Here is a 24,761-nt window from a genome sequence, read left to right as displayed (position 1 = left end):
GTTTCTGACTGTGTGTGTGTGTCTGTGTGTAGATTCAGGGCTGTGGGGTCGGTACAGAAAACCTTCAACTCCAGTAACCCGATAATTGCTTCTGACTCTGAGTCCACAGCGCTGCCCAAATGTTAGAGCTGAGCTCAAGGGCAGAAAGATTCTGGTGTTTTCGTCAGCAGTGAACAGCGGAGACGAGCTGCCCTTTGTGTGGCTGTATCTACTTAAGGGGGCAGCAGGTGGTGTAGCGGTTCGCGCTGCCACGTTGCACTCGAAGGACCAAGATTCAGGTCCCGCTCCTCCTCCAATACCACCGATCGAGGTATTTAACCCTGAATAGCTCCATTAATTGGTGCACTTAGATTCATTCATGTGATGCTTTTTTCCAAAGCCACTTACAGCCTTGTGTATCTTACAGTTATTTACCCATTTATACAGCTGGGTAATTTTACTGGAGCAATTTAGGGTAAGTACCTGCTCTAGGGTACTACAGCTGGAAGTTGAAATCAGACGTGAACCTTTAGGTCCAAAGATAGTAGCTCTATCCACTACACTACTGGCTGACCCATTAATACTATCCACCTGTATAAAGGGGTAAATAAGTAAGTAAGAAGCTTAAAAAATCATGAGCATCAGTTAAATACGCACATAATCTGAAATGGCTCGTTCTAAGCAGGTGAACCGGAGCCTAACCCGGCAACACAGGGCACAAGGCTGGAGGGGGAGGGGACACACCCAGGACAGGACGCCAGTCCACTGCAAGGCACCCCAAGCAGGATTCGAACCCCAGCCCCGCCAGAGAGTGCCACCACGCCCCCCTCAGTTAAATACATGTAATGTAAATATACATATAGCTTCTTTACCGCATTACGACACACAGTGTGCTGTTTTTTATTTTATTATTTTTATTGATTTTAAAACCAATGAAACCATTGCGTGCGAACCTTTGGAGGTTTAAATATTTATATAAGCATTTAACACTGAGAAGAATGGCCTTGAAACTAGAGGTCCAATTATATATTTTTTTCCTGTTTCTCATCAAATTTGTGTGAGTGAAATAAAATAAGTTTTTAATGAATGCAGTGAAACATGTCTGGGATTGATTTTCTTTTTTTTTAGTTTTTTTTCCCCCCTATGTGTGTTACGTAGATGGAGGTAACAGCTGTATAAACTTAAATGCAGTTGACATTTTGGAGCAAAAAGAAAGGCTGGTTTTGTATAAGTGTCCCTCAAAAATGGACAGGTTTTTCCTACCAAAAAGAGCATCAATTTTATACTGATGTATATTGATATATATCATATAAGATATCACATGAGATACTGTATATATATACTGGTATATATATATATACTGATATATATTTTTACTAGTAAATGATGTACAGATTTTTTTTTTTTCAATTATGGAATGTCATTTTAAAAAAGGCAACATATTCTCATGAAAGATTTAAATCCACAGTACAGCTCTGTATGTGTTCTATTCATTTCTGCAGATCCTGTACCAGGTAGTTGAGATCCTCTGGGTTTTAATTACTCTATTGAATTGGCGGCAACAGAGTTCTGTTTTCACCGCCTGTTCTGCTCTCCTGGTATTTGACCTCAATGTACTGACGTGGCATGTATGGAATATTAATAAACCACATTTCTGTCCAGGGATGTGGAAGCAAAGGTACAGAATAATGTAGAAAATGGTCTTGGTGTCTCTCTATGGATGCACAGCTCATTATTATACTGATGCCTTTATGTTATTAAGACTGAAGAAAAGGTTTATGATTGTTGAGAATGTAAGATATTAATATCTGTCTCTTGGCTAACCGATAATTGCGTACAAAACTGCAAGCTTGGAGATGAGAATCTGTTTGTGAAAGCAAACGCGCACATTGTCGGTACCGTGCTGCCAAAATGTAGGCTACTCTAAATTACCCCGTTCAGTCCAGACTCCAGGCTTTGACTCAGTGCAGTGATTTAGCTGCCTGCGCTTTGAATCTTAACCATGAATCACAAACAGATTGTCTTTGTGGGCTGTGGAGAATATTGAGTGCAGGAGGAAATTACCGGCAAAAGGAGAGCGTTTCTTTTCGCGGGGGTCATGTAATTCACGGAAAATCAGGACCCTGCTGCACACCTGAAACAGTCGGTGAGAACACGTGAAGGACGGAGAGGTGGACTGTAGATCAGTTTGGAATGCAAAGGGTGGCACAGCGCCTGGGTGGTGTGGGAGGACATGGGTTCGATGGTGTGGAGTTTGCATGTTCTCCCCCTGTCGGTGTGGGTTTCCTCTGGGTGCTCTGGTTTCCTCCCACATTCGAAAGACATGCTGTTCAGGTTCACCCATTGAGTGTGTGTGTTCCACTGATGTATGGATGAGTGACCCATTGTAAGTAGTGTATCTAGCAGTGTAAGTCACCACGGTGAATAAGGTGTGTGGGCTGATAACACTACATAGAGTTCATTGGAAGTCGCTTTGGAGAAAAGCGTCTGCTAAATAAATAATGTAAATGTAAGCATGGCCTGCCGACCTTAGCGATGAGCACAGGCAAGCCACTGAGCGTGCGTGGAGAAGCAATGAAAAGGCCACACTGTTTACGAGTGCAATTAAGAGACTTTTTTTTAACCACAAAAATAACGATCAAACCTACACAACACAAAAGAAGCTAATGGGTGGCTAAGCTAAGCTAAGGTGGCTAAGCTAAGCTAGCTAAATGTAGCGGTGCATGGTGTCTTTCTGTGTGTGTGTGCGTGTCAAGAATTCAGAGGATGGCGGCTATCTGTCTGACATAAATCGACACCACGTGTTTATTTATTTATTTTTGACTGACAGCCGAACACAACTGGGTCACGGCAACGTAGCGGCGGCAGCATGAAAATGTAAATTAATACATACAGATTGAAGTAAACGGAGTACAAGGGCAAAAGTTTGCAGTACTTAGCACGCGTCTGGCACTACAGCTCTCTGATAAGTTCCAGAAACTTTGAGAAAGGTGACCAGATATTCCAAAATTCATGAGAATTTCGAAGCAGGTGAATCACGGACAGGTGTTAACTTTTGCAAGGACGCTCGACGCTTGGCTCAAATACATATTTGCAGAGGGAGCTTCTGATGTGAACCTCAGAAATAAAATGCATTTTGTTACTAAGCATTTAATAATAGTTAACCTCGTTTCCGTAAATTCCTATTAGGAACATAACGTAGTCGTACCCGGTCGCATTCCCAGAATAAGGGCATCGGAGTGCCGGGAGCAGGGTTATATTTAAAACCCTGCTGAGATGTCTCCAGGAATATGGTACGAAGATGTGCAGGAGTACGGCAAACCCGGTGAACGAGCGAAAACTTTGTCCCCGGATGCTGCGAGAAGTGCGGTCTGGGGACGTCGGTGCCGCGCACGGCGCGGGGCGTGCTCTGAATTGAGGCGCAGCATATTTACCGCATTTTGGCTCCGTCTCCTCCTGGCACTCGGGAGAGCCGCCGGAACAAAGGACGGGACCTTGAGATGGAGGAGATGGAGCACTGCGGTAAAAAAATATGGTGAACGCCTTCACGGGACTGGCCCTTTGAGTAGCGGGAAGGCGAGGGGGCGCCTGGGAGTGGGAATTTACCGGAAAGGATGCGGGAAAACATGGCGGATTATGGGCCCATCCTTCTGGCCCGACATCGGCGTGACGCGAGCTTGAGAACCGGCCTCCCACGTCTCACGCCCTGTTCCCACCACAGTCCCGCACACCTCGAAAAGTTCGTAGGATGTCTTCCAACTAGTCCACACGCACGGAGCTGCGCGCTTCCGTTTTCTCATGTTTTTTTCCTTGCGCTCTGCATAAGATTTTGTTCTGCCAAGTTAATAAGCACACGGGGTGTTATAAATGTAGGACGTGGGCCAAACGTGCAGCCGTACGCACGGCGCGTCGCGCCCTCCGCTCGCCATGTGTGGGTGATTTTTTGGTCTCCGAGCTCCTGCGACCCGGCTCTTTCGACGACGCTCACTCTAAAAGCACGTTTGCGTTTCTTTTCTACCCCCACCCCCCATGTCAGAGCGGAACGGACTTCCCGCGTAGAGGCCCCTGCCAGCCGGCACAGCTATGATGGAGAGATAATGCCCAGATGATGCCTTCATCTCCTGCTCCCCGGAGACTCTGCTAATCCAGTCCTTCTGGGCTCGGAGCGTAACTGGGATACGCGGCCCGAGCGTCGTATGGCCGGATCGCGGGGTCGGACGCCCTGTGGCGGTTGTTCTGCCGACCACTTTACCCTGCAGTTTTGGCCTTAATCGCGCTGACCGAGTGTGCTCCCGGTGCTGCTTTTCAGCAAAAGTGCGGTTGTGGACTCTGATTTGGCCCTGTGAAAGCCAGGATGGACACGGGCCCCGCGCTGAGTGTCCGCTGCAGTGGACGGGAGAACGTCTAGCGAACGGCGATGCGGGAACTGCGAGGCTGTCGGGCGAGGGTGGCGTTCTGCGGTCGAGGCGCTCGCGTGCCGGTGCTCGCGGGAAGCCGCGCGCCGCGTATAGTACGTATAGGGCGTATTCAGAGGCCAGGGTGCGAGGCGAGGTTCTGAGGGTCGCAGATGGGTGCTGAAGCCGCAAGTTCCGTTTGACAGGCTGTCCGCAGAAGTTGTGTGTGTGTGTGTGTGTGTGTGTGTGTGTGTGTGTGTGTGTGTGTGTGTGTGTGTGTGTGTGTGGGGGGGGGGGTGCTCAGCAGGGTAGCGGGACAGCAGCTTGGCCCTCGCTGCCTTAATCCCTCAAAAAATTCATCGAATAGAGCATTCTCCTCCCGTCTGCCTCCTAGCTTCGCGTACAAGCAAAGAGGCCTTTTGGAGGATTATAGAGGCTGTTCCTGTGTGTGTGTGTGTGTAAATATAGTGTCAGTGTGTGCAATATGCACGTGTCCATGTGCATGTTTGTGAGCATGTGGTCATGCAAAGTGAGCGTGCACGTCTGTGAGTGTAAATACGTTGTGTGTGTGATTGTGAGTGTGTGACCATGCACCTGTCTGATTGTGCACATGCGCATATTTGTGTGAGTGCGAATAGGTACGTGCGTGCAGTATGAGTATGCTCGTCTGCGAGTGTGCGTTGGCACGTATGAGTGTACAGTTTCTGTACACGTGCGTCGTTTGCGGCGGGTGTGTGTGTGTGTGTGTGTGTGTGTGTGTGTGTGTGTGTGTGTGTTGTTAAATGTTATTCCAGCGCGACCGAATCTGTGTTTCCCCTGTGCGAGTGAGCTGCAGGGACTGCCCCTCCTCCCTCCATCCCTCTCTCTCCCTCGCTCGCCCCTCTCCCCCCCTCCCACCCTCTCGCCTGCTGACGGAGGTCACATGACTCGGCGCTGGGTGATACTGCAGGAAAGATGATCTTCAGGTTGCTACGACAACAGAATGTGCTTAGAGGAAGGACCGGTTCCAGGTGACCGGTTCCTCGCGTCGCGCGGCACTTCCCGGTGACCCGCGCAGGAAGTCTGGCCTGCCGTCATTTTTCCCTTCCAGCGTGCCGGCAGTTTCCAGGGGATCCGGAGGGGGATTGCGCGTACCTGACGGGGATATATCTTTTTTAAATTTCCCGTGCGCTCACCTCGGTGTTTTCGTCAATGCTAGTAAAACGTTACGGTCCTTGTCATGATGCTGGGAAAGGACTACATGCTGGCAATTGTCATTGTCAATTACGAGGGTAGGTACGGCGCTGCTACAGCCTCCTTGCAGAATGCATGCGTAGCAGTGAGACCGGGGGTCCGGGGGGTGGTGGTGGTGGTGGTGGTGGTGGTGGGGGTGGCATGTAGGGGTGGGGAGGGAAAGTTTTACCGTGCAGTCGCAACGGGGTACTGAGGCAGGGAGCCGACAGGTTTTCTGGATTCCTACCCGTGAGCGGTTCTTTACTGCCCCCCTCAATGAACCCTCATCCCCACTCCCCTCCCCCGACCTCATGCCTTTCCATTTCTTTGGTGGTGGGGGGGGGGGGGGGTGAAGGTTCACGCTCGGCAGAATTCGGTTACACGGTTATGAGAGTCTCTCGTCCCTGATCTGAACGGACGTGCAGCCGTTTAATCCTGATGCACCGCGCTACAAGTCCCCAGGATCCCAGGGTGCAGCTGGTGCCATGGGCTCCGTGTGCGTCCCTGTGTGTGTGTGTGTGTGTCACGGTGTAGATATCAGTGCATGGTTGTACTGTGCATTGCACACCCCACCTTAAGTGTTTGTGTCACTGCCTCTATGCCAGTCTGTGTGTTACAGTTGATCCCCTCGTGTGTGTCACTTTTGCAGTGTGAGTATTAGGGCAGCAGGGGGCGTAGTGGTTGGTGCTGCTATCTTGCAGTCAAATGACACAGGCTCACATCCCCATTCCTGCTGTAGTGCTCTTGAGCAAGGTACTTACTATGAATGGAATCAGAAAAAATTACCCCGTTGTATAAATAGGTAAAACAGAGTAAGCGGCTTAACATTGTAAGTCGCTTTGGTGGAAAGTGTCAGCTAAATAAATAAATGTAAATTGTGCTGATCCTGGTTTTTCAAATGAATATTACTTTGCTCCCGAATGGCCTACGGCGCTCGGCGGGGTCAGCCCTTGCCGGAGGGGGTGCGAGGGATGGTTGGGTTTTTGCATTTCAGCAGCGCTCGCGAAACGCTTGCGGACAGGGGGCGGCTGGCGGCGCGACCCATTTCTGCCACGGCTCACACGAATCGCGGCCTCCCAGCATCCTTTTCTGCCTGTCAGCCGTGTACGTGGATGGCCGACTGAGATCACTTAGAGGGGAATGTGTGCGCTCCTCGCTCCCTTCGCTTCCGGCTCGACTCCTTGCTCCTCCTGCGGAGATTTCAGACATCGAGGGAGTGCAGATGTCCAGCTCAGGCGAGGGTCCTGGCTCAGCAAGAAGACCCCCCCCCCACCTACCCCACCCCTACTACAGCCAGCATTGGATGTATAAAGAAGTTTTCTCCGGTGATGTGATGCATGACATACGTTGTCAGGGCAGGTTCTTGCGACTCCGTGGTGGTTCTGCTGGATCGAACATCTCTGGACCTCTGAGAGGAGCTCAAAGAAGCTTAGCGTGAGCTTCTCGGTCACAGCCCATTTGGACTCAACTCCAGCATCTCGCTGCGCTGGGACACGACGCAGGCTTTGAGAATCGCCGTGACCGTGACCTGCGATTTGATTTTTTTCTTAATCACGAAATCTGACATTCATTGTTGAACGTCGGCGTCACGGTCAGTATCCTACATATGACTGTTTCTGAATTGTTTTGTTTAAATAAAAAGCTTAATGATGCTGATACTTCAGTCAGTGTGTTCGACGTGTGTTCGGCAGTACGGTGGCGCAGCGAGTAGTACGACTGTCTCACAGTGCCTGGGTGGTGCGAGAGGACATGGGTTCGATCCCTGCCAAGTCTGTGTGGAGTTTGTAGGTTCTGTCTGTGTGGGTTTCTTCTGGGTGCTCTGGTTTCCTCCCACAGTCAAAAGACATGCTGTTCATTTTGGTCCTTCTTACAGCTTTTCAAGCCCAGTTTATCCCTGTGTGATCACGAGGGAGGTGTTCGTATCAGAACAACATGGGCCCTGTTGGTCACTCCCTACGTGCCCCTCCTCTTGTTATCCAATGTCCTGCTCCTCAGCCACCCCCCACAACCAGCAGGCAGGCACGTGGGTGTCTGATTGTTTACGGGCGGTCCTCACATCCCTCCGGTCCTTGGACACAGAACCTTCTTTCATCGTCTCCTGGCCCCCGTTGCCACATTGAGCTACATGGACACATGCATTCCACCGCCGCGTGACACCCCGTTCCGAGAGCTGCTTCACATCTTTCCTTGACAGCCTTGTATGATGTGTTTTCATAATACCTCTGCGATGAAGGACTTGGCAGATCCAGCTGATTCCTCAGCTCATACGTTTTAGGTTTCTTTCCCGGTAATAAGGTTTCCAGCTGTGTGTGGATCGCAGGAAAACCCCCAGTGGGTCTCCAGGATAAGCGATTACATTTCCATTTCCATTTCCATTTATTCGTTTACCACATTCTTTTCTACAAAGCAATGTACAACGCGCTAAACAAAAGTGCATGTCACCAGTAGATAGAGTTTTAGATTTGTACACGCGACTCTTGATGCAGTCAGTTTGTCCAATACGACCGTTTTTGCCTGCGCTCCTCATACGAGTAGCTGCCTGTTGAATTGATAGGAAACACAAAGAGGATCATGACAAACACTGTGATGCAAGTTTATGAAGTTATTAGGAGATCAGCAGAGAAGTGGGACCGAAACAGTTGAGACTTCTGGAATGTTAAATGGGATTCAGCAGCTCTGAGAGAGAGAGGGGGAGTTCATTCCATCACATCAGGGACAAATCCAAGAACCTACAGACATTCAGCTTTGGACCTCTTGTCCTCTTGTCCTTGATGCCACCAAGCAGCCAAGAGGTGGTGGAGCGCACCAATCTTGCTGGGGCATCAGGAGGGATCTGGCTGTGAAGATAATGAGGTGCAAACCCTTTGGCAGTGTTGTAGGTCACCAATGGAGAGACATGAGGAGGCAAGATACACGGGAACATTTGGCAGGTCAGGTACAAGCTCTGTGGTTTCATTCTGGATCAGCTGGAGAGGCTTGATTGAAGGAGGCTGGAAACCAAACAGGAAGGAGTTGCAGTAGTCCAGGGTTTGGAACCCAACTCTACACCTTCATCTGGACATGCTATACATGATTGGGGTTCTTCCTTTATGTAACATCCATTGGGCAAAGCTGTTGAGATATTTTTTCCCCATAAGCTGGTCCTCCAGAATGTCCTGAGGTTCCTTGCACCACTAACTGGCTGCCTTGTCTCTCCCAGAGGCTGGGGGGGGGGTTCCCTCGGTCATCCAATGACCGCAGTTTGCGATTTGCAACCGGATCACATGGAGTTACCTTGGGCTAGAAAAGCAGAGTGGGTTCCCATCGGCGTCCAACGAGCACCCTGTTCTACGATGGGGGTGTGAGCTGGGTGTGACTCACACCCTGACAAGGGCTGTTAACTCCCAAGAGAGACTTCCCCCCCCAGGAAGATCACAGCGGGGAGCCGCCTATTTCCGTCTCCTTATCTCACATTCCTCCTCCTTCCGTAATCCCCGGTTTTGCAGTCACTCTCGTACTTGGGGAGTTCTGGCGCCAGGCTCATGCACCACCTTCAGAGGCCGGGACACACTTCCATAATTGCTGCTTCTCAGACGTAATGCGCTGTAGGTGTTTCGGGTGGTGACTCACTCTTTATGGATTTGCAGGAAAGCCAGACACATTTGCATGTATAGAAGGTACTTTGTAATTCTGGACAGATCAATTAGTTTGAAGAATTATCAGCAGCTCCCCGGAGCCAAGGACATATAAACGGAAATCCAAGTGTTTCTGTGTGGTTGTGTACGTGGGCGCGGGGCTCTATGACACTGTGTGTGTGTGTTGCGTAAACGTACATAACATTGTAATCTTCTCTGTAGTGCTAAGCAGTCAAAAAGTGTCCCCACTTCCTCTGACTAATGAGCTCCACTGTATGGAAGATCTCACTTTGCTCCTGCATCGAAACTCTTGTACCTTCAGAAGCTCTTTATACTCTATATTCCTTTTATTATTCTTTTTGTCTAATTGTAAGGGGGGTGCGGTGGCGCAGTGGCGCAGTGGGTTGGACCGGGTCCTGCTCTCCTGTAGGTCCAGGGTTCGAGTCCCGCTTGGGGTGCCTTGCAATGGACTGCCGTCCCCATCCTGGGTGCATCCCCTCTCCCTACAGCCCTTCGCCCTCTGTTGCCGGGTTAGGCTCCGACCCTGTATGGGACGAGCGGTTCAGGCTACTTCTAATGTATACTTTCCATTTATTTATTTTTAGTTATGGATTTTCAAACGTAAAAAAATTCTAGTTTTTTTTTTTTTTTTTTTACTTTTAATTTATTTTAATAGCGTTTTCTTAATATTTTAAAACATTTTGTTAGTAGCAGCGCAAACATGATCCACCTTGCCAATCAAGAGCAAAGAAAAGCTCCCAACAAGAATATCAATGTGTGACTGCTTTAATTCAACTCGCTTCCCCCGTGTTTACAGCCCTTGTCTGGTGTTCTGAGTGTTGCTGATCATGATTGATTGACTGATAATCAATTAAAGTGATTAATTAGCATTCAGGCAAGAATTTCACAGTACTTTGCACACGGTACTTGTACTTATGACAATAAACCTTGAACCTTGGACCTTAATTAATTAAAGCTGAGAAATATTGCACACATTAATAGGAAGAGTGAGTCCACAATCAGTGCTGAATCCAAGTCTGGAGACGACGCATTTTTATTTTCATTAATTTTAGATTATTTTAATGTAGCTAGAACCCAAAAATATTGAAATTAAAAAGTCTTACAAATTAAACATTATGGCTTTATTCAACACTTCTAGACCTCTGCTGATCCTGATTCGTAAATGTAGTGAAGAACGTCCATATTAAAATAAGATTTTATTGACTGTCACTTAGTAGGAATTTGGATTTACAAACAAATTAAGTTATGAACAGACTTCTGGTCTTTTTTATGGTCAATTGGGTGTCTGCTGTATTTTTGTATTTCATTACAGCATTTAGGTAGTTCAGTACGCAGAATGTTCTTCTTTATAATAATAATACACACATACACACACATTTTCTGAACCGCTTGTCCCATACGGGGTCGCGGGGAACCGGAGCCTACCCGGTAACACAGGGCATAAGGCCGGAGGGGGAGGGGACACACCCAGAACGGGACGCCAGTCCGTCGCAAGGCACCCCAAGCGAGACTCAAACCCCAGACCCACCGGAGAGCAGGACCCGGTCCAACCCACTGCGCCTCCGCGTCCCCAATAATAATAATAATAATAATAATAATAATAATAATAGTAAATCATCCCTTTTAAGTATGTGAATATTTCATCCTTTTTATTGACGCCTGTTTTCACCAGTTAAAGGACTGTGTCTCTGTCCATGTGAGCAGACATCTGGAGCGAGCAGTCCTTCCAGACGGACCCAGATCTGCCCCCAGGATGGAAGAAGATCACAGATATGGCTGGTATCTACTACTGGCACATCCCCACAGGTACCACCCAGTGGGAGCGGCCCAGCACCCGGGCAGGTGCCCCGTCCTCCCCACCTGGCTGCCTGCAGGAGGCTCACAAGGCTTCGCTGAGCTCCCCCACCCCGTCGCCTATCCCCGAGAAGGAGGTGAGAGGAGCCTGCTTGCTGCTGGAATGCTGAGCTGTGCACGTCCCAGTTTACCTTGTTATTTTAACTGTGTTATGTTTGCCAAAGCAGCTGTGCTGGTTCTGCTCATTTCCCACATGGGTTAAACCATAGACCTGCTCTGTAAGGCATTGCTCATCTGGGGCTGTCAGGATACATTCACATTTATTTATTTAGCAGATGCTTTTCTCCAAAGCAACTTCCAACAAACTCTATGCAGTGTTATCAGCCCACATACCTTATTCACCGTGGTGACTTACACTGCTAGATACACTATTTACACTGGATCACTCTTCCATACATCAGTGGAACACACACACTCTCTCTGTCACTCACACACTAGGGATGAACCTGAACAGCATGTCTTTGGAGTGTGGGAGGAAACCAGAGCACCCAGAGGAAACCCACACAGACACAGGGAGAACATGCAAACTCCACACAGATTGAGCAGGGGTTGAACCCCTGTCCTCTCACACCGCCCAGGCGCTGTGAGACGGCAGCGCTACTCGCTGTGCCACCATACTACCCACATTGTTATACTGCGCTGGTATACATTGGGTCCCTGGCTTTCGAACTTTTGACTAACAACCTGTTCGCTGTTACGACATTTTTGAGAGGTGATCAGTATTTCTTTTTTTTTTAATAAAGACAGTTGGTATATGAATTAATATGACCCACCAAAGCGACATGCTCAAGCTCTGGCCGCACTTCTTTATTACGTGTTGTGCTTTCTTGTTTACGACACATCATAAACACTCAGCCAGGGGCCCCAGATCAGGGAATGCAGGAGGTCGTCCGCCATCCTAGTACCGACGAGCTGCTCAGCTGGAAAGAGAGACAGTCCGAATAACCTGGCTGCTGCCTCCCTCCCTCCCTCCCTGGGGGGCTGTCTGAGCTCCGCACATTTACATTTATTCAGTTACCAGATGCTTTTCCTCCAAAGCAAAGAAGAATGTGTGTGTGTCTGTGTTATTTTAAGCAACTTACATTGTCAAGGTATCTACAGTTATTTATCAGCTTATACAGCTGGGTACTTTTACTGGAGTAATTTCAAGGTAAGTACCTTGCTAAATGGTACTACAGCAGTAGGTGGGATTAAAAGTCGTGGGTCCAAGAGTTGCAGCTCTAACCGCAACCGTACGCACACATTTATGTTTAGTAGACTCTTTTTCCAAAGCAGCGTACAATGACTGTTAAAACCCCCTGCAGTCGTTCACTCATTTATACGATGGAGCAGTGTGTCACACACACTAAGGGCAACGTACACTTATCAGCCAGCCTAAAACACACGTCCTTGGACTGTGGGAGGAAATTTATGTGAACATGGGCAGAACATACAGAACGAGCTGGATTCGAACCCCAATCTGACACCCTCACACAGCTCCGGGAACATGACATGATGAGCGTTTCTGCGGTCAGCGCACATGCATGAGCAGCATCACACACCCTTGACTCCTTCACAGCTACGCTGCCCTGCAGCTGGTGTCCTGGTTCGGTTCCCCTTGTTGTCTTAAAATCTCTGTCCTTCACTGTGGGACTGCGGTGATGTCCCTTCCTGGGCCGCACCTTCCTCCGTGGCACTGGAATTAATTTTTAAACCATACAGAAGGTAGTATTATGGGAAAATCAGGTCGTTGTCTTTTTGTTGGATTCCTGATAATAAAACTTGGAGTTCGTTGTGTACCATTGTACTATAGTCAGGGTGTGTGGGGCTTCGCTAGGCCACGTATAGACACTGTGCTGGAAGTGGGTGGGGGGTGAAGGAGATTGACCGCTGTGCTTTTTACCATGAGGAGCTTTAACCACACATCATCAGTCATCTAACGGGTATTTCTGGGTCCTGTTCTCTGGTGGGTCTGGGGTTCGAGTCCTGCTTGGGGTGCCCTGTGATCCTGGATGTGCCCCCACCCCCTCCAGCCCTCCGCCCTCTGTTGCCGGGATAGGTTCCGGTTCACCACGATCCTGCTTGGGACAAGTGGTTTCAGTCTGTGTGTACGGGCTCCAATTTTTTTGGTTTAATTAAGACAAAATGTTTTACAATCCCGTTTGCATCATCATCACAATAGGATAACATGAGATTTTTGAATATTTCTTCCCCACCAGAGATTCTTACTCCTTTCTAGGACCCCTGTGCTATTCCAATGAATGCTTACCACCCCCCCCCCAGAGAGATGTCTGCGACGAAATTCGGGGAATTGTTATGCAAAAAATTGCTTCACGTGGCATGTTATGGATAGTAATAGTTTAGTAATATTTTCAACTTTTGTTTAGGCTTTGTGCACCCCAAGTTAAGAACCCCTGCTTTAGATGCAGAACAATCTCAGTGTCAACAGCAAAGCTGAGGTGGAAACCAGAGATTTTGACCTGAAGCCCTTTGGTTTTTGGGTGCAGCAGCTGTCCTCAGTAACACAGAGGTCCTTTCTCTCCATACTGTACCCTTCGCAAGGACAGCTGGTAGGGGAGTGGGTGGAGCTGCTGCCTTTTGACCCAAAGGTTGCGGGGTCGAGCCTCACCTTCAGCTGTAGTACCCTTCAGCAGGGTTCTTACACTTTGGAGAAAGGCATCGGCTAAACGTGTACGTGTCCTGCGTACCCCCTCCTCTTCCATCCCAGCAGGCCTCCTCTCACCCGGGTGCGTTCTTCGCGGCCCCCCCGCGCTCCGGCAGTCCCGCCTCGGACAGCTCCGTGGAGCCCGTTCCCCTCTCCTCGTCCGAAACCTCGGTGCCCTCGTGCGGCTTTGTCAACAGCTGTTACTTCGTAAGTGTGCACCGTGGCCCCGGTGCCTTCGCCGCCGCCTTACCGCCGTAGTGCTGCTCCTCGTATTAGCATCTCCGTGTCTTACGGGAAGCTGGGCACTGGTATCAGCAGGTGGTTATGTACTTCATAATTCCAGCAGGTGCATACAAATGCGGTGTTTGCTGTAGCCCTGGACTGTGAAACATCTGTCCTCCAGTAGGGTTTTTTCTCCGGCTGGGGGGTGATCAGTCCACCCGATTGCTTCTTACTGTCTTCGCCGAACCCGTTCAAACTCTCATTTCACAGCTGGAGAATGTACTGACACCAGCCTGCAGAGTCAAACAGTCCCAAATCAGTCATAATGGCACCAGCAGCACTGCATGTATGTGGTGCAGGGTTTAATAACTGTCATATTTATGTGGGTGTAAATGGTGTATGTTGCTCTTCTGTGCTGTGCAGACCTAAGAGCGAAAGCACCTGGCTCATCATCCATACACAGCTGGATGTCACATGAATGGATGCTGGAAGAACAGGACAGCCCTGTGGATTTTAACTTACTTTTATTTATTTGGCACTTTTCTCCAAAGCAAAGGAACATCCAATGTTAAGGTTACAATTATTTATTCCTTTATGCAGTTGAGTAATTTTACTGGAGCAATTTAGGGTAAGTACCTTACTCAAGGGTATTACAGCTGGAAGTGAGATTCAAACCTGGATCCTTTGGGTTCAAAGGCAGCAGCTCTAACCACTACACTACCAGCTGTCCCTCAGTAATTGTTATTTTTAAATATGTTTTCCATAATTTTCAAAAAGAGGAGAAAAAGTGGCTGGTTAAATTTGCAAAATGAATCCCAAACTGTTAAAAATCACTTAATTTAGACACTGAAAGTGATACTTAAGCGTTCATTTCTCAATACATAATATGAAAATGTTTTTTTTTTTTTTTTTTTTTGGAAATGCATATTCTGGAAGGATTTGTATTCCTTGCAGCAGCCTCCTCCCTCTAAGATCGTGACTGAATTTTCTCGATACTGGGTGAAACGCAATTTGTTAAACAAGGTTTCGGTATTTCCAGTGGCTTGTGAACAAACAGCTGTAAATGCACATCAAACTATGTATATATTGCATAAAAATTAGTTTATAATGTATCCAGACATATCTTTTGCAGTACATTTACAGTATTGTCTTTTCAGGGTGATTATCACCACCACGTTACTGTCATGTCACAATGAATTCAGGACCAGATTTTGCTGTTTGTAGCCCTGGGCACTTTCAGTCTGAAGTGTGCAGTAAGTGGGGTAAACACCAGTTACGCTGGTTGACATGATGCTCTTTACACTGATTTTATTGCTAAACCACACAAGTGACGGAGGAGCTGGAAAAGGAAACTTTCTTCAGAAATGCGTAAGAATTCTGGAGTTCCTGTAATTAAATTTTCAAGTTTTAGCAACATTAAATTTTCCTTACAATATTTTTCCCTTATTCTTCCATATTTTTTCCCCACACACACACATTTTCAGAACCGCTTGTCCCATACGGGGTCGCGGGGAACCGGAGCCTACCCGGTAACACAGGGCGTAAGGCCGGAGGGGGCACACCCAGGATGGGACGTCAGTCCGTCGCAAGGTACCCCAAGCAGGACTCAAACCCCAGAACCACCGGAGAACAGGACTGCGGTCTAACCCACTGCACCACTGCACCCCCTTGTCACACACACGATAAATTGAAATATCCAGATGTTTGCATAACTGGAAACACCCCCCCATTGCAGTCATGAAAGGTTGAACTGTACCGTGCTTGTTCCATAAAGAGGGCCCCAAAAAATTCAGCTCGCTTGAAGCTTCTTGGAGATGTTGGTCCCTGAACCAATGTGGTGGAGCTCTGGAGAACTTGATGTTCAAAGGGAGAGCAGTTAACTGACACCATAGTGGAAACAAAGTGCTCCCTGGAAGATGGGTAGGAGCGCTACGTTTTGGGTCTTTTTGACCATTAGTTCTCACCGAAGAGATTTCCAGATGTCGCGAGATGATTGGTCCGTTGGGACGTTTGCTCAGAACAAGGCCGAGCTGCGGGTATCTGCTGTGCAGCTCATTTTTAAGCTTTCAAATTCAGCTGGAAACGTTGCTTTTCTTACTGGTCCGTCTTTTTTTTTCCGCTTTATTAATACCTAACTGAATGTCCTCGAACCCGGGAAATCGCGTACTCTGCCTGGGCGTTCTCGGGATTGATTAACCTTGAGGAGACGGTGCTCTGCGAGAAGGTGGGCGCCCTGTTTCAGAGCCACGCGTGAAACAGGAGATCCACTGGCTGTGCAGCGAAGATGTTCCTCAGCATTTCGAGGGTTTGCTTCTGGGTTCTGGAGACACAGAGGTGCGCGGTGAAGAGTGACAAGCATGTAGTAAACCAGTCGCAGCACTGCTGCTAGTTAATCCAGGGGCACCACAGCAGAGCTCCATGTCAAGGTGCGGTAGCTCCCATGCGGAGATGACATGTGGGCCAGGCTTTTCCCAGCTACTCTGACCCGTGCCAAGCCACGCCAATCTATGTTGAGTTGTTTCCAAGCCCTTCCAAGCCATTTCAAGCTGATCCAAGCTGTGCCCAGCACTCCTGTGCCATGTTGACCTGTTGGTTGCCCATCACACTAAGCTCTTCGCATCTCTGTAGCCCCGATCGACATCATCACACATCACCGTGGAGCAGGATCGTCACCCGGATGTCCCTCTGGAGCACGAAGAAAAGGTAGGTGTCTCTGCTGGCTCCGCCTCCCCCCTCAAGTGTCTTCCTATTCCTTATTTCCATTCTCCACCCAGATTTTACCATGCGGCCTTGGCAAATACAAGGGTAGAAGGGTGAACTTCTCCAACTGGCAGCCCATCTTCTACCCCCTACCCTTAGTTTCCCTTCTCTGTCAAGTACTTTATCTTGAGGATTACATAGAGACACTCTTCGACTTGCACAAATAGACTGTTCCGCAACCCTTTACGTAAGTCGAAATGTACGTATGTCGGATTCCCCCTCCGTTACAGAGCCAAGGCCTCTCATTTCCTACACATTTGTTGCAAACACGTGTATAAATTACACAATATAATTCTCTAGTAAATGTCAGACATATTAAATACTGTAATAAGACATGGGCCTAGTGAATTAAATAATTGTTTACATTTCTATAAAGCATAAATTTAATTAAAACAATAGAACACTGCATACAGTATGCGTGCGGTATTGTACTGTGTGCTTACCTTATTATCTAGTAGTATGCTGGCACACAAGAGGGTGCTGTTGTTGCGTAATTTTTTAATTTTTCCATCTCAGTTATTGCACCTTGACGTTTCTTCGTTATTGTTGTTTTCATGCTAGCTGTTCCTTTCACTGCTCCCTTATACGTGCAGCATCCTTCACTATCGTATTTATAGTCGATACGGCTAAACCTGCTTCCCGGGCTATAGACCGTAATCTTTGTCCACCTTCATACCTTCTTCTTATTTTCAGTTTCATCTTCAAATCGATTGCTGGACGCTTGCGAGATGGTTCTCGTTTTCCTTCAAGTGCACGTTTACCACCAGGCATTGTGACTACTGAAAAGGGTAAAAAATATGGGAAAAAAGCACTACACTGAGGAGAGGAGATGTGTTCACGGCTCAAAACACGTGGGAACTGGGAAGCTTGTCTGTTTACGCCGACTTGCACTTACCGTATTTCAGATGTTTTGCGTAAAATAAAAGTGCTTTCCATAAATAATGTGTATGTCGGGAATTTTTTACGGAAATCTGGATTTTACGCACGTCAAATTTCCGAAAGTAGAGGGGTGTCTGTATTTCAAATGTTTTGCTTAAAATAAAAGCGTTATCCGTAAAGTGTATGCCGGGAATTTTTTACGTAAACCTGGATTTTACGTAAGTCGAATGTACGTAAGTAGAGGGGTATCTGTACTCCCTTTATTTTGGTGCCCCCCCCCAACCAAATAAAGTTCAGGGTACTACCAAGGATGAACAACTTCGCCTTCCCGCCGACCGCCCATTCCCCGCACCCCCCGCCGCTGTTCATGACTGTCGAGGAGGAGACGTGCTAACAGCCTTGTCTTTGTCTTTCTTCCCTCTCTTTCCCCCAACATGCGTGTGCATAAACGGTGCGTGTAGAAACAGCCGTGGACTGAGTTTGCGGTGCTCAGTGGGGGAAAGATTGATAGTGAGATTTGGAAGGCAAGTATATATACCAGTGTCTATATATACTCACACCGGCCAATCCGCAGCCAGAGCACGAGCATGCTCAGTGACCACCCCTGGCGCCACGCTCACCTCTGTCCCCATCCGCTCGTCATTTTAAACTCTTTTTTTTTCCCCATCCAGGCTTTTTCATTCGTGTTCTTAACCCCATATGTTCTAGGTTTTACCGTACTGGTTAGTATTAATTATTTTTACTTCCCTTTTGCTGGGCATGCCTTCACCTTCCCACACCTTGCTATATGTCCTTCGTACACACGTACACGTGATGGGCTCTCTGGCCTAAGCATGTGGGTTTAGGGATGTCATCGCGGTGCTGAGATGTTGGATCCGAACCGATCAGTTTTGCATTACGATGTGGGGTGATCTAGAGCTCCGGTCACGGAGGGGGCGCTGAACCGATCACCCTCATCTCCGCAGGACCTGCAGGCAGCCACAGTGAACCCTGACCCCAGTCTGAAGGAGTTTGAAGGAGCTACTTTGCGATACGCCTCACTGAAGCTACGGTGAGCCCCCTGCACACACGACTTAAAATTTTGTCTACTTACGATTAGTTATTCATTTACACAGCTGGGTAATTTTACTGGAGGAATTTCTGGTAAGTATCTTTCTCAAGGGGATTACAGCTGGAGGTGGGAATCAAACCTGCAACCTTTGGGTCTAGAAGCAGCAGGCCAAACTACTGTGCTGCCAGCTGTGATTTGTTGCGGCTCTGCTGTGTTTCTCTCACGGATGCGTTCTGTTTGAAACCCGTTACTCAGAGCTGCCACCTCCTTTAGCCTGTCACCTCACCCAGCACATGGCCCCCTCATGGGCCCCCCTCCCCCACAGGGATCGTCCTGGTTTTGGTTCTAATCCGAGCTTGTTTTCCCTGTGCAGACACCCTCCTCAGGCTGACGAAGAGGACACACGCAGCATCGACAGTGATCCGGAAGCCAAGGTAAGATGAAATATTTAATCCTTGTCCCCGCGTACCAACCCGCGTCACTTTTTTCCTCAATCGTTCACCAAGAAATAAATTTAAGAATAAACTTTAAAAATAAAAAGTTAATTAATTTTGAATCAGTTTTCTTTTAAGTTAGTTAAATTTAGTTTCAGCTCCTTAAATTTAAAAGGACTTAAAGGACTTAAATTTTCTGCCTGATATTTTTTTGTCCTCCCATCTGGGTTTATTTACTGTTTTGCTTCCCGTGACTGAGGAAGCTGTGATTTGATTGTGTAAGTGGAGTAACTGGGGGGAAAACCTGCCTGCTGGTGTTTAGACTGCAAACACCAGGTTCCTGCAGCACCTTTAATACACTGCCGTTTGAAAGTATGTGAACCCTCTGTGATTGGTCATTATTTTCGTATGAAATATTAAAATAAATTGATAAAATCGAAATGTTAAAATAGACTTACAAATGAATAAATAATGATGATTTACACACCTGAATGTACTTCCCTGCTTTTTTTAACCAGTTCAACTTATTTTTACACCTGCACTACTTCTGTGTTGGGGGATGCAGTGGTACAGTGGGTTTGGCTGTGTTTGGCTGTGTTCTGGTCTCCAGTAGGTCTGGGGTTCAAGTCCTGCTTGGGGTACCTTGTGAGGGACTGGCATCCTGTCCTGGGTGTGTCCCTTCCCCCTCCAACCCTTTGTCCTGGGTTAGACTCTGGCTTGCTGCAATCCCACCTGGGACAAGTGGTTTCAGTCAACATGTGATTCTACTTACCTGCCTTTTTTAACCAGTTCAACTTGTTTTTACACCTGCACTACTTCTGTGTCGGGGGATGCAGTGATACAGCGGGTTTGGCTGTGTTCTGGTCTCCAGTAGGTCTGGGGTTCAAGTCCTGCTTGGGGTACCTTGTGAGGGACTGGCATCCTGTCCTGGGTGTGTCCCTTCCCCCTCCAACCCTTTGTCCTGTGTTGCTGGGTTAGACTCTGGCTTGCTGTAATCCCACCTGGGACAAGTGGTTTCAGTCAACATGTGATTCTACTTACCTGCCTTTTTTAACCAGTTCAACTTGTTTTTACACCTGCACTACTTCTATGTTGGGGGTTGCAGTGACATGGCAGGTTTGGTTGGGTCCTTCACTCCAGCAGGCCTGGGGTTCAAGTCCTGCTTGGCGTGCCTTGTGATGGACTGGTGTCCCATCCTGGCTGTGCCCCCTCCCCCTCCAGCCCTACACCCTCCGTTGTGGGGTTAGGCTCCAATTCACCGCAGTCCCACTCGGGACAAGCGGTTTCAGCCAGTGTGTGTACTTCTATGTTTCCCCTACACACATGATTTCCTCTCAAACCACATATGGAATTGATCATTACACACCTAGAAAGATTCGCATTTAGCTGAGGGTTTTCTCCAAAGTGACTGACAATTTTAAGGTTAAAATTTAATTCCTATCTAAAATATTAAAATGAACATTTTTGTAAATTCAAATTGAACTTGCAAATGAATAAATAATGTTTTTACCTTTAGTTATTATTATTATTGGAATAATTATTGCCTTTAGATCAAAGGGTCTTAGGTTCGATCCCCACCTCCAACTGTAGTGCCCTTGAGCAAGGTACTTACCCTAAATTGTTCCAGTACAATTACCCAGCTGTATAAATGAGTAAATCAATGTAAACTTGTAACTGTAACAACTTTAACCTTAATTTTGTAAGTCGCATTGGAGAAAAGTGTGAAATAAATGTGAATGTTCTGACATCGCTTGTCTGTCGTTATCAAGACTCGCTGAAGTATTTTGGCATTTCGAGGAAGCGCTTAACAGCTTGTGTGTTTTTTTCCTCCTTCGTCCTCCCTGTTTACATTTTTGTTAATTACCGCCAGATGGAGGTTTGATGTGGGAGCTCGGAAGAGGATGCATCAAAACAGGAGCAAATTAATTGCTTCTTTTCGCTTTTCACGTGGGTGCCTCCGGTTTTTAATTACGGTTAACAGGTTGCACATGGAGTTTGACTTTCCAATCACCTGCACGGGGGATGGAGTTATTTGAAGGAGCTCCTTGATCTCTGGTAGGCCTCCGGGTCGGTCCTTCGATTGAGACCCTCAGACATGGAGGCCTGTAGAACCTGCCCCTATATACTGATCTGTTACAGTAGCGGTGTGCGTTACACTGTCTGGTGCAGCAGGTGGCGTAATAGTTAAAGTGCTGCCTTTCAGCTGAAAGATCTCAGTTTAAACCCAACCTCATGTTGCAGTGCGCTTCATCATGGTACTTGACCCTGAATTGACTGTGGGAGGTGGGGCAGCTGGTTGCATAGTGGTTGGAGCCCCCTCCTTTCGATCCAAAGGTTGTGGGTTCAAATCCTGCCTCTTGCTTTAATACCCTTAAGCAAGGTACTTTAAGATCTCCCAGCTCCTTAAATGGGTAATAGTTGCAGGTGGCTTAACACTAAGTTGCTTTGGTGGAAAATTGCCCCCTCGATGAGTGAAGTTTACCCAGCCGTAGGGTAAAATAACTGTAAGGAGCTCGGTGTACAAACCCAGTGTTCTATGTTGCTTTGGAGCTGTTCATAAATAATAAAAAGGACTGTGATCTGGATATTCAGTTTATGCTGAGTCTTTAGATGAGGGCCCACGCAAAAACATGGAACTGTTGCACTTTAAACAGCTGCATTTCTCCCGTTGCTTTAATTCGCTGCTGCTCAAATAGCAGCGTATTTCCGTTATATATACGAGGCAGGATGTTACATTCTTCTTTGCAGAGATCATGTAAACAGCACTTTGTAGCACTCCAAGTAGTTAGGAGCCCTGGGTGCCAGTGGAGGGAACGGCCATGCTGCAATACTGCCCCCTGTAGGCTGTCTGCTGCAGGTGCCCCTGAGTTTCCATTCGGCAGCTGAACAACCAGTTGTCCCACATCACATTGCATGTTACATTTACTGTACATGAAATACAATATGTTCCTTACATTAGCAGAAAGAGAGATATAGATGCAGATGTGTGATTCTTAAGTACAGTTAATCCACAATTCCTAATAGAATATTATAGAATAGAATATACTTTATTGTCCCATTTCTGGGAAATTTGTCTTGGACAACCGTGACACGGCCAGTGCGCAACATTGGACTCACATAAAACAATACACACCATAACATACAATAAAATAAGAAATAAAGCAACAATCAAAATATATTAAAACCCTACTGTATACCAATCTCAATCTAATAACATTCCTAGTAATCATTTTTTTGGTGATACATAGAAAAATTTACGTTACATTGCAGGAGTAGCTGTGTAAAGGTTTATCCGGGCATCATCTTAAAAGTTATGATGGACGAACATTAATACCTTACATGAACTTAAGAGATGATGGGCGAAGTGATTCTGGAAGAGGTCAGTTTTAAGACCCTTTTTAAATGTGGGCAGAGATTCAGCAGTTCTGAGTGGGAGGGGGAGGTTCTTCCACCACAACGGAGCCAGAACCGAGAACCTCCGTGCTTTTGATTTTGGACCTTTAATGTGTGGGACCACCAAGCAGGCAGATGTGGAAGAGCGTAGCACTCTGATTGGGGTGTAGCGGATGATGAAGTCTTCTAGATACCTGGGAGCAGTTCTATTTATGCATTTGTAGGCAATAACCAGGGTCTAAAATTTGATCCATACACCTATAGGAAGCCAGTGCAGAGAAGCAAGTAGAGGAGATACATGAGAACACTTTAACAGGTCAAACACCACTCTGCTAGCAGTGTTCCGTATCAGCTGAACATTTATTCATTTAGTTGATGCTTTTTTCCAAAGCCACTTATAACATTACGGTTATAGTTGTTACAAGCTTACAATCCATTTACCCATTTATACAGCTGGGTAATTTTAGTGGAGCAATTTAGGGTAAGTACCTTACTCAAAGGTACTATAGCCAGAGGTGGGGCTCCGACCTGCAACCTTCGGGTCTAAAGGCATCAGCTCAAACCACTGCGGTTCCATATAAAATTCCACCGCTAGACCCTGAAAGACCCCCCAGGCTCTGCTCGCTCTGGACCTCTTTAGGGGGTTTTGTTCTTTGATTTGTTTGCTTGTGTCTATCTGCAGATCGCCGGTGTAAAGACCGTGCTCCCGTTTAGAGGGACTGAATCTGCTGTAGGTCGAAACCGTCCGCTGTCTTACATCTCTGTTTCTCCGCGACTGCAGTAATTGCATTTTTCAGCGTAGCGCTGGCTGCTCCGGTGTCATTATGCCATTAAGGCAGACCGTAGTCATTATTTAAGTTCGCAGTCATTCATTGTCACAGCAGGACACAATCACTGCGCCATTTACTGAAGGTTGCAGTCATTAAGATGTGTGACTGTGCCCGTCTGTGGCTATTTTTTTATCCTAATTATGGAAATTGGTATCAGTGCATCTGTATTCAGGGTCCTGTCCGTGTAAATGACTGTAGACCACAGTGTATTTACATTTATTCGTTTAGCTGATGTTTTTTTTTTTTCTCCTAAATGACTTACAATAAAACGGTTATTACAAGCTTACTGTTTTTTCCCGTTTTATATATATTTGGGTAATTTTTACTGGAACAATTAAGGGCGAGTACCTTGCTCAACGGCACTACGTCCGGAGGTGGCGATCGAACCTGCGACCTTTGGATCCAGAGTGTGTCGAAAACCTGCTATCGTGGTAGGTTGTGAGGTCTAATCCTGGGTCGGACCGTAGCAGTCTCTATGTGAGACCCACCACTATAGTGTATGTTTACCAGCATACAGTGTACAACAGAAGTGAGTAATATCGCTTAAATGTGAAATGAGTCAAAATTACATCACCTTACAGTAATTGCAGTACTTCAAAGTTGAACAGGAGGGTATTTGCTCTTATGTAAAAGTGAAAAGTAACAGTTTAGATTTGCTATATTAAAAATACAGACCCCACAGTAGGAACTCAATGCAACAAAAGTCAGTGCACCTTTCATTAGTGAGATTCAGATCTTTTATTTTTTCAATACTTCATATGTCTACCTTTATTTTTGATGACAGGCTCAGTCCTCCTCTCCTGTGAACGGCAGAACTTTCTCAGTTTTCGACCCGTGGGTCGTGTCTATCCGCATGTCTGCGTGATGGCTCCAGTGCCGTTATTGAGAGGTGATGCAATTTTGAACCATTTGACATTTAAGTGGCTTTGCACACAGGTTTACTCACTTCTGTTGTATACTGTACATCACTAATATGCCTTTGCTGATGAAAATCGGAGTTCATGCGTGTGTTGCTATAGCCGTCTGCAGTCATTTAATGTGTAAGTGCAGCATTCTGCACGTCGTGGGTATTTACATTTACATATTCATTTATCAGATGCTTTTCTCCAAAGCGACGAACATCTCGTAGAAAATACAATGTGTTCATTAGCAGAAAGAGGCACTTTTAATGCAGTCGTGTAATTCTTAAGTGCAGTTAGTTTTGTTTCTTTCCACCATATTGTGGCGCACAGCGCCGTGGGTTTGGATGGGGCGAGGAAGGACGCGGAGGCAGCGTTCATAACGAACGGTTTATTTGAACACCAACACAAAGGGAATAATGCTCTCCGTCCGAGGACCCCTTTTCCTCCAAGACCTGCACTTACAGCCAGCCTGCCTTAGCGCCCCTAAACTCTCCTTAACACAGTGGCAGCCAGTCAACCCACCATTTCCCCCCGACGTAACCCCAGCGGTTACGGACATTATTTACAGATTT

At 47.0% G+C, this 24,761-nt stretch overlaps 1 protein-coding gene across 11 annotated transcripts in view; it reads left to right on the top strand.

The window, feature by feature from the left end:
- The window catches only part of LOC108930835 (amyloid-beta A4 precursor protein-binding family B member 2-like), a 107,785-nt gene that overhangs the window by 40,716 nt on the left and 42,308 nt on the right, over positions 1-24,761 (top strand). For 9 of the 11 annotated variants that reach the window (XM_029251804.1, XM_029251811.1, XM_029251810.1 and 6 more), the window contains 6 exons: positions 10,925-11,151; positions 13,782-13,925; positions 16,569-16,643; positions 18,041-18,103; positions 18,545-18,630; positions 19,004-19,064. In XM_029251804.1, coding sequence (XP_029107637.1) covers positions 10,925-11,151; positions 13,782-13,925; positions 16,569-16,643; positions 18,041-18,103; positions 18,545-18,630; positions 19,004-19,064 — 656 coding nt within the window. The remainder of the gene's footprint in view (positions 1-10,924; positions 11,152-13,781; positions 13,926-16,568; positions 16,644-18,040; positions 18,104-18,544; positions 18,631-19,003; positions 19,065-24,761) is intronic. The other 2 variants (XM_029251808.1, XM_029251812.1) reach the window with 2 other exon arrangements.

The sequence above is a fragment of the Scleropages formosus genome, chromosome 5, assembly GCF_900964775.1.
Source record: "Scleropages formosus chromosome 5, fSclFor1.1, whole genome shotgun sequence".
Taxonomy (NCBI): domain Eukaryota; kingdom Metazoa; phylum Chordata; class Actinopteri; order Osteoglossiformes; family Osteoglossidae; genus Scleropages; species Scleropages formosus.
This window is presented reverse-complemented; position numbering and strand designations above follow the sequence as displayed.